The following is a 10,677-nucleotide window of genomic DNA, read 5'->3' as shown; positions in this document are numbered from 1 at the left end:
GAGGCGGAGAGGGATAGGGCCTTAGAAAGAGGAATAGCGATGATGAGAGAAGAAATCCTGATTGCTAGATTCTTACCTCATCATCTCACAGTCCTCCTGACTTGTGAGGAAGTTGAGACGTGTGGCGCCCTCGGAAAAAGCCATCGCTGTGTTACCATGCGGGCACCCGGCCCTATCGGCTGGATGTCTCGTTGTGTTTGCCTGATCAGCTGAAGATGCTTCTGGCATCTTTGCTCGATCAAAACATTCGACGATCAAGAATTGTTCGAATATCACACGACCTTGCATGGAGAAAAAGATGATAATATAGAACCTACAGTGCAGATATTCTTGTTTTGCTTGTTGTTGTTTTTTTAAGTGTGAAATTAAGAATTTCATGCGTTACACTCAACAGAACCTCCTTTAGGCCACAGTAGGTGATAGGTGCTACGTAAACTGCAGAGTTAAAAAAAAAAAAAAAACACACACTCCTGAGAAGGCTTTTTCGATTCCGGTGTTTCTCTCACACACAGTTAGTTGCCGGGCAACTTCCGACGAAAAGCGAAATAAATGCCCCCCCCCCAAAAAAAAAAAAGTACAGTTTTCCTTGCTCCTATGAACGTGATTTTTACGGATCAACTCCGTTAGTGAGTATAATGCAGAATGTATACTAGGGCCTACTGGAGGTACTATAAGAGAAGGTTTTAAAAGAGTGAAGATGGAACATCGAGGTTTGAATCAGCATAATAGGAATAAGACCGGGTAAAGGAAGGTATCACAACGCAAAAACTCAATTAGCCCCACTGATCCCGAATTGTTAAATCGCTAGGACTATCCGAAAACTTACCAGAAATGATTTAAAATTGCGCTGTCATGACGATCGTCCTTCAGTGTCTGGAGAAACCTTAAAAATCACATTCAGTTATAATTTTGGTACTTTAGTATCGCACTGTGTATGGTCGAGTCAACTGTGTTAGCACATTACCATAGTGATGAAGCTTCACCCTCCATTGCAATGCGCGGGGTGCAGATCCTTTAATGACGACACAAAGGACGCGCGTAGTAGGGGACGCGCGTCCTTTGTTACAATAAGCTCTCTTGTATTATCACCTTTTTTTAATTATTACAATGAGCTCTCTAGTAATCACCTCTTTTTTTAAATGAATTTTTTGAAAGTGATTGCAATCTTGATTTTAGTTACGGTGCGTTCAGACGCTGGAACGTAATCAAGTTTATATGAATCGTGATTGTAGTCTTGACTTGAGTTTTGAAGGTACATGTATGCGGTTCCTGGTACTGTACCTGTCAATCAGACTCGCGAAGAAGGCGCTAGCTATACTGTATTGTAGCTCATAAAGATTGCAATATATTCATTTCGAGCTGTCTGTGGGCGGAGTAAACGTAGGGTAGAGCCAAGCTCCGCCTCCTCAATCATGCTTTTTTGTTGTTGTTGTTGTTGTTGTTGTTGTTGTTATTGTTGTTGTTATTGTTATTGTTGTTTTTAGGTCAGATCTTTCAGTCGGGAAGTGCGCACCATGAATAATTGAGCGAATCAATGTTACCTCCGGACCTCGAGTTGCAAATTGAAATTCTAGAATCGTTATAATTTGCTTTCGAACTGTCATATATAGAAATATCTCGATTTAATAGCAATCGTGATTATTCCAATAGAGATAACGATCACGATTGCAAGAGTTTTTTCTACCGTCTGAAAGGAGGTAGAAGGCAAATTGGATGAGTAGCTATCTGCAGGCGATACTACAAATCCTGGGGCAGCCTGAATTTAGCTACAGAATATTATATTCAAGGACTCACGAAAAACGCACGTTCATGGCCTCTAGAACAGGGACTGCAGAACCTTTGTGTGTTATATATGGGGGGGGGGGGGGTCAGGATCGATGATCCCCCCCCCCCCCCCTCTTCGATGGAGAGAATCTCGAGCGGAACAATGCCATGGGTTTGCTTGTGATGTTTTCTATTTATTTGTTTTCCAACTTTTTTTCAGAGAAATAAAAATGTGTGTAAGGCGGGGGGGGGGGGAGGGGCTGCCCCCCAATTGCATAATCTCCTCCCCAGCCTATAAAAACTAGCCTCCTTTTTTTTTAAACAGTATCTCCCCTGGAAAAAATGATATTAAAGGGATGGTACAGTATTGGTGGCGATGAGAATTGGGCTTGTAACTTTTTGCGAGATACCAAGAAAACACTTATGATATAGTACAGAACATACCATTTTAAAAGGAATTCAAAATTTATTTGACGAAAATCGGGTTTGGAATGACTGAAACATCAAAAAATAAAGTAAAACAAAGCGATCGTAATAAAGTGTGGGTCCCACACTTTATTAGAATCGCTCTTTTTTGGCATATCTCAGTCATTTCAAAACCAATTTTAATCAAATAAACGTTGAATTCCTCATAGAATTACTTGCTCTTGATCTCATAAGAGGTTTCTCATTATCTCACAAAAAAATATTAGAAACCTGAAATTAGGTCTCAACCAAAACTATACGATCCCTTTAATAAGTTCAGAAAGAAGAGTCAGCCGTATCACAGACCTCAGTGAAGAGACCGAATTAATCAAGTACAAAAATGAAGCACATGACTGTCAAAAGTCTTTTGATCGAAATATCGCTGTTAAGCCTTCTTGACTAGCAAAATTCATTACATGTAAATTAGATTTAATACACAACGTATGTGTACTCTTTTTTTTTTTTACTTGTGTAGACCTACTTGTTTTGTCTTGTCTTGTTTTGTGTTGTTTTGTTTTTTATTCGCTTTGTCTCTTTAGGGCCACCATAGGTTTCAGGTCGGTACACTGCTGAAAAAGCGACAGCATGCTCTTGGATTACGCGCGGTGTACTGCATCAACAGCACGCTGAAGCTGTACACCCATTATGGTATTATGATTGTACACTAATCAACACATAATATGCCGGTGTATATGGGGTGACTACCAGTGGAACGCTGTAGGAGTTAGGAAAAAGAGCTGAAAATCACATAATATGGGGGTGAGCAATGCAGTGCATAGTAACTCCTGTTTAAATTTCATCGTTCGATGTGTTGTTTCTTCGCAGGAACAAAGAGGTACATGAATGCGTTGCCCGTTAGGAGTCGAGGAAAAGGCTCAGCTACTGAGATAGAGTAACGTTACATTTGTACCGGTACACTGTCACTAGTTTCTTGATTGGTAACCCCGGCCCGGGGCGCTGTAATACGTGTTGGGGTCGCTGCTGTGGTTACTTGATTGGCAGCCTTCTTGATTTTGCATTCAGTGTATCAGACGACAGGGCCCACGCACTCAGCTGCACCGTGTTACAAGTTTACAACTTCAACAGGCTAAGAGCCGAGCCGAAGCAGTATTAAACCAGGGGCCCATTGCATAAAACTTACCGTTGAATTTCAATGGTAACTACCGTCAAAATTATAGGTGTCACAGCCAATCAGCATCAAGGATTATAAAATTTACCGCTACTAGTAATTTGAAGACTTACCGCTAGAAAGGAGCGGTAAGTCCAGCGGTAAGGGTTTTATGCAACAGGGCCCAGATCTACACGAGGGCTGGAGAAGCATGTTGAAAGTGACGGCAATTATTTTTGGCCTATGTTTAGTGAGAAATGTCCTCTACTTTTGGTAACTGACGTTAATAAATTGTTATTATTTGCTGGTTCACTGGTTGCATGGTTGACGTTGACTGATCGAGTGAGTTTTGTTTACTTTTTTGTTTGGCTCCCAGCAGGGTGCAGTGACCTGCTCAGACAGTCAAGTGGCTTCTGAGCATGAACATCACACCCGATTCACATGTTGATGTAACATTGTTACATATTAAGGGATTTATATCTCAGGCCCAGACAACCTGTGTAGAGTTTAGCTCTACCTACAACTTAAGTACAAGATCTGGTTCTTGTACTCAAGTTGATGCAGCAGCCAGGACATCGTTGTTGTGATTCAGCATTTGTGTCATCCTGAATTAAAGAATGCCCTTTTTAGCTTGGTTGTATGTTTAAATACGCTCAAAACATAACATTTATACAACATATAGGCCCTACATAAAAAAAACAGCACCAGGTTTGACCTCCCGTGCCAAAATTCAACAGCGCATGTCAAAGGCATAGGTTTTCCATGGAGCCAGCTGTCAAATTGTGGATGGTGTTATTAAATATGGTCAAATCTAATAACTTACATTAGTGGTCTATGGGCAGCTTGCTTTACATCACATCTTGGTCTAAACTACCTGGTAATCAATTTTTTAAAAGTATAACAAAGGGGCTCTCAACTCCATCTGAACATTTTATTGTATTTAATTTAGAGTTGGTGAAGATTAGATAAAAATGAATTTACTGCTGTACTGTAAGGACTGTGTTAATGACTTCATGCTACCATTAACATGCCTCTTGTTGGGTTATTGTTTTTGTTTGCCTTTCTTGTACCCTCCCACCCCCCCCCCCCAAAAAAAAAAAAAATTGACATACACTGTAGGGCCTAGATCTACAATACATGGTAGTTGATAGGGTGCAAATTCTATCATGCGCAATCTACTTAGCTAGGAGAGTCAGAATAAGCTGTAATGCAATGATTGTTTGTTGGTTTAAGTGTTTGTTTGTTTGTTTTAATGGCTGTTCATTCATTTACATTGTCTGTTCGATCCTGTCCATCCCAGGTCATCAACTTTGAAAGCACTTTTTCAGCTAGGTTGTAGCCAACTCTGTGTGATGTCCTAGAGAGCCGTCAGTGATCGGACCACTCCAATGGCCATCAAATCTTTAAAGGCCATCTAAACAAGTCTGGATCACAGCACATTTTTAGCATGGATATTCCGGGCAAGAAAACATCTCAGGGACCCAGCGGTGGTGGAGAAGAATCCTTGTTAGGAGATGGTTCCTGTGATCCCATGTCTGTCCAGGTAAATTTGAAATACAAATAATGCAAAGTCATGCTCCTCCATTGTATTCAATTTTAGTTACTTGATAGAAGCATGCACTACTCTTGCTGTACAAATTAAAGTCATAAAAGCTTGCATATGAAAAAAAAAATTAGTAACACTTTTTCCTTCTTTTGTTTTGGTGGGCTTGTAAATCTTTCCAGCCAAATGGAATGAATTCCTCCCCCTCGACACTGTCAAATCTCTACCGCTGGGATGCCATGGAGCACAAGCTGAAGGTGGTCGTTGGGATCTGCTGCATGGGCAAGAAGTCGGGATCGCGCCCCATGCGCGAGATCTTGCACCGCCTCGAGAAGTTTGAGGGCATCTCCCTGGACATCTTCGATGAGGACATGATCCTCAACGACCCCGTGGAGAGCTGGCCGAAGTGCGATGCGCTCATCTCCTTCTTTTCCACAGGCTTTCCACTGCACAAGGCCATCGCGTACGCAAAGCTGTGCAAACCGTTCGTCATCAATGACTTGGAGGCCCAGTACAATCTCTTGGATCGGTCAGTTGAGTTCCCCAAATCTCATCCCCTTTAAAGGCATTGTTTACCATTTGCAGATGAAATAAAAACCCAGCTTTAGTGTTTCAAAATAGCTCTGAAATCTGAGTTAGGGATAGAAATAACCAGTGGTGAAAAGTATAATCAGTGTTAAGCATTGTTGATACAAAATGTGAACAGTAGTTATAATAAAATTGTTTCTAGACTAAACCATCTAAAGTTATGGTTAAGCGAGAAAAACAGTGATATCTCCTTATATTTTAGGCTTTATTGCAAAATTTTTATGTGGTAGGATATTTTGGGATACAACTGACCTACACATATGCATCAAATGTGATAACTTGAACTTTTTTCAAATCACTGCTCCCAAAGGTAAACCATACCTTTAACCTTTTTTGTGCTTTGAGTGCCAGTTGGCACAGAAAACCCAATACTGTTGTACACACTGTCTAAAGTATCTGGCACTGAAAGGGGTAAATGTTGCCATGCTTTTGTCTGGCATTGTGAAATAAATGCAGACTGAGAGAACCTTTTCGCAGGAACCCATGAACTTTACACACGAGCTGGTCACAATCTTCTTACAAGTACCATACTGTTTCAGTGCACTCCCATTCTCATGAAAAAGGGGAATGTAAGAGTACACTGAACATGGCTGACCTTTGTCTGTCCTTGACAACAATTGTACAATGTGTACGTGCTATTTAACCTCCGCAAAAGACAACTGCATTGAGACGTGAAGAAATGATGGATGAGATGATATCTTCATTCATGATGTATATGGAGTCACTGATTTACTGTTATGTTATCTGTATTTACCAGGAGTGTCTAATCTCATTCCCACTAACTTCTCCTCTCCCTGTACTAGGAGGAAAGTCTTCCAGATCTTGTCTGATGAGGACATCCCAGTACCACGGTTTGGTATCCACGACAGAGATGGCGATCCAGAAGGTTAGTGCTGTTATTGTTTGTAAACAAAAATAAATGACATATGAATAAATGATGATCAATTAGATATTGAAATTGTATCCCCTTTTTTCCAATCCAAGGGATTTTAGAAACAGATTTGCTCTTTTCATAGGATTTTATACACCTTTTTTTTTCTCACTTTCTATATCTTATTTACACTTATTATTTACTTTTTTTCTCACCTTTACCATATGTTTCATATCCCTTCTTGACATATTCATCAGTTCATTCTACATCAGTAATGTGTCTATCCACCCTTTTACAGTCGGTTTATAGTGTGTGTATCGGGGTCTCACAATGGCTTTTACATATATACACGTCATATTTCATCATCATTTGTGTTTATTTATCTGTTTGTTTGTTTGTTTTGTGTGTCTGGCAGATGATTCTTTGGTGGAGAATGAAGATGAGCTAGAGATCAATGAGGCGGTGTTCCGCAAGCCTTTTGTGGAGAAGCCCGTCTCGGCTGAGGATCACAACGTTTACATCTACTATCCTTCATCGGCAGGGGGAGGAAGTCAGCGGCTCTTCAGAAAGGTGAGTTAATCCTTCGTGTGCTCTGAGTGCCGATTGACACAGAAAACCCCATGGCATGGTACTCACTGTCCATAAGTCACAGGCACAGAAGGGTTAAAAGCAAATCTTGAAAAAGATGTCGATCCTTTTCTTGATGCAGCAAGCTTTATACAAATCATTGTTATGCAACCTGACTACTCATTGCTGGGTTTAATGAAGGGATTTTTAATTGAGTCCATGGATTATATATTATTTAAGTTGTAGTTGCATGAATAGGTGTCAGACCATGCGTTCCAACAGACATAGGCTGCGTTTATCAACTTTCCCCTGTTTAAACAGCTTTCGATAGCCCTTTCGATAGCCCTTTCGAAAGCCCTTTCCATAGCCCTTTCGAGAGCCCTTTCCAAAGCCCTGACTGCCTGTACTATTAATGTGCCGCTTGTTTTCTAAGAAGGGACGGCAAAAAGCAATTACCATCATAAAGACATATCTTCCTTTGAGAGTGACAAGTCATGATGCAATGCCACATGAATCAATTGTCTTCCTATCTGTGAGGCAGCTCCAGTTTAGCACATACTTCAAATATTTCTGAGTGGCGGCATGAGAATTTGGCTGCGTTTATCAACTTTCCCCTGTTTAAACGGCTTTCGATAGCCCTTTCCAAAGCCCTTTAGAAACGGCTTTCAAAATAGTTGCGGTTATCAACTCTCTTTGCGAACACGATTTTTTAACTGGCCTGTCACTGCACAGCTGCATTGCGCTATTCGACCCGAGGAGAAGTACAAGTGCTGAAGTACAAGACTACAAAGCCGTTTCAAAACAGCTTTGCGTTTATCAACTTCCAAAAGGCTTTTACAAACAGGTTTCTGAAAACCTGTTTAGGAAACCTGTTTGGATAGCCACAAATTTGGGGCTTTCGAAAAGGCTTTCCTAAAGGGCTTTCAGAACAGCTTCGCGTTTATCAGCTCGTAAAAATTCCTTGAAAGCTGTTTGGATAACCTGTTTCTGTCGAGAAAAGGAGTTGATAAACGCACCCATAGATAATGAATGCAAGCTGACATGCATTTGTGCAAGGTATGCCTTTTTTACACGTGTCTGTGGACTTGATTAAATTCAGGCGAGCTTTGAACCACCTTTGTTAATGTAGCCCACTGTGTCTGACAAAAAAAAAAAAAAACTGTCTCATAATGATACCACTAATGGTAAGGAATTGATTAATCATGTTATCAAGGTCAAAGGTCACAATCAGCGGTCAACGAACTTTTAGAGCTTAATGTTACGTTTTTATGGCGCGTTTCTATTATGAGTCATAACTTTTGATCCATAACTCCATTTGTGACCAAACTTGGATGGCAGATGTCCCGTGGGGAGTGGATGGTCACCACAAGGTCAATGGTCACAAGCATGGGTCAACGAACTTTTAGAGCCCAATGTTAAGTTTTTATGGCGCGTTTCTATTATGGGTCATAACTTTTGATCCATAGGTCCGTTTGTGACTAAACTTGGATGGTAGATGTCCCTTGGGAAGTGGATGGTCACCACAAGGTCAAAGGTCACAGGCAGGAGTCAACGAACTTTAAGGGCGCAATGTTAATTTTTTTATGGCACGTTTCTCTTTTGCCATAAATTTTTACCTTTTTATACCTCTTTTATCTGTTATATCTCTTTTTTATGCCTCCGCCACGAATCATGGGTATGTACGAGTATGTACGCCCATGATTTTTTTATCATGGCTACTACTAAAACACTGATCAATTCAGTGCTTATTTACGTCGATGTAGTCCAATTTGTCAATCAGTTGCAATGAAAACATTTAGACGGAAGAATCATGAATTTGAATAATAAAGCAGTACCCGCTGCATGCTACAAGGATTAGAACCAACACTTGCTGTCGGGCGAAAGCTCGGTGGTCTAGTGGAGATGACGCCTGTCCGGTGATCAGGAGGTCGTAGGTTCGAATCCTGCTCGAGTATGTACACCCATGATTTTTTATCATGGCTACTACTAAAACACTGATCAATTCGGTGCTTATTTACGTCGATGTAGGCCAATTTGTCAATCAGTTGCAATTACTTGATTACTTTTTTAGTGAAATTGGACAGAGGTCAAAGGTCAAAGATCAAGGTCAAATCCTAAAATTTATCTGTGTACGTGATAACTCAAAACTGGATGAAGCAGCTTTCACCAAACTTGGTCCAAGGATGATGTATGATGGGACAATTAGTTGAGTAGATCTTAGTGACATTGGCAAGAGGTCAAAGGTCAAAAGGTCAAGGTCAAATGCTAAAAATGTTGCTATTTCCCCAATATCTATGCAATGCCCTAAGGTATTTTCTTGAAACTTGGTGTAGACATGTGCTACTGCGTAAAGATTCTCCAGAGAGAGTTTCATGTCATAAGGTCAAAGGTCAAAAGGTCAAAGGTTAGGTGAAAATGTAATATCATTTTTCTCACAAATGGATCAATGTATCTTCATGGAATTTGGTACATACGCATGTACTGACTGGTAGAGATTATCTAGGGAATTTAGGGGTCATAGGTCAATAGTCAGGGGGTCAAAGGTCAAGGTCAACTCCTCAAAATTGTACTATTTCCCTCACACACTAGCATATGAAATGCTTGCATTATTAGTTTTAAAACTTAATATATACATGCATTACCTAATGGAGATTCTCCAGGAAATTTCCAGCCAGAATGTCAAAGGTCAAAGGTTAAGGGTCAAAGGCCAGGTTTCAATGCCCCCCCCCCCAAAAAAAAAAAAAAAAAATCTATTTTGTACTGTAACTACACTCTTTCTTCATACCTTGGAAATTACTCAATGCTTAAACTTATAAAAGGGTCCGTCAGAATTCAAGTAAAAATTCTCAATTCCCCAAATTTGTGTACCTGCACTCTTCGACAATTATAGCAAACCCAGTTCAAGGAAAGTGAACATTCAGGTCATTTCTGACAAACCTGTCATATCAATATTTTGCCAGTTATGTGAAACTGTCATGGATCACACATTGTGAAGACATTGTACTATACGCCTATTGGGAGAATCATGCATTATGGCGGAGGCATCAGTCGCCATAGCGACATTTCTAGTTTTTTATCTGTTATATCCCATTTGCTTACAATTTCTTGTACGCGAATGGGCGAGACACATTATGGCACTTGCCTTGTTTGTTTTTTGTTTTTGTTTGTTTATATGTCATCGTGTCATAATGGAAACTTGATTTCAAGTTTCTGCTTGTTTTTCTGGCTGCTTTCACTCTTTTGATAGATGCGTAACAGGAGCAGCGTTTATTCCCCCGAGAGCCATATCAGGAGGGTGGGTTCATACATGTATGAAGAATTCATGCCCACTGATGGAACTGATGTGAAGGTAAGACTTGTTTTTGGTGCACAGTTCAACAATACAATATGATTAGGCTGGGCTTACTAGGCTGGGCTATTTAGGTAGTTTATAGAGCCGATCTGGGCCGTCAACGGCGCGATTGCGACGAAAATTAGCACCCACATTGCCTATGATGTAATCTAAAATACCTTGATGTTAATTTTTCAAAAAAATTATCATTTATGCTAAATTATGCTAATTTATGCATAATGATGCATGAAATCAGACTATTTGGTATAAATCACAAAATAAAGCTCAAAACAGGCACATTTTTTGTGTAAATATTCTTTTTTGTGTCCTTAGCAAATGTAATAAAAAAAATTGTGATATCAGAAAAATTCTTAAGTATTTTATTGTTTTTTGAATTTCTTATGTATTTCCTTGTTTTTTGACTTTATGTTTTTCATTGT

At 40.0% G+C, this 10,677-nt stretch overlaps 1 protein-coding gene across 1 annotated transcript in view; it reads left to right on the top strand.

Annotated features, from left to right (window-relative positions):
* The first annotated feature begins 4,643 nt into the window (after nt 1–4,643).
* LOC139739095 (inositol hexakisphosphate and diphosphoinositol-pentakisphosphate kinase 2-like) overlaps nt 4,644–10,677 on the top strand; it is a 52,609-nt gene continuing 46,575 nt past the window's right edge. Inside the window, exons 1-5 of the mRNA XM_071649715.1 lie at nt 4,644–4,880; nt 5,063–5,409; nt 6,272–6,354; nt 6,755–6,909; nt 10,154–10,255. Coding sequence (XP_071505816.1) covers nt 4,785–4,880; nt 5,063–5,409; nt 6,272–6,354; nt 6,755–6,909; nt 10,154–10,255 — 783 coding nt within the window. The 5' untranslated portion in view covers nt 4,644–4,784. The remainder of the gene's footprint in view (nt 4,881–5,062; nt 5,410–6,271; nt 6,355–6,754; nt 6,910–10,153; nt 10,256–10,677) is intronic.

The sequence above is a fragment of the Diadema antillarum genome, unplaced genomic scaffold, assembly GCF_040938485.1.
Source record: "Diadema antillarum isolate AM-2024a unplaced genomic scaffold, OU_Dant_1.0 seq00000782_RagTag, whole genome shotgun sequence".
Taxonomy (NCBI): domain Eukaryota; kingdom Metazoa; phylum Echinodermata; class Echinoidea; order Diadematoida; family Diadematidae; genus Diadema; species Diadema antillarum.
Note: the sequence above shows the minus strand (reverse complement) of the source record. Positions and strands in the feature narration are given on the sequence as shown.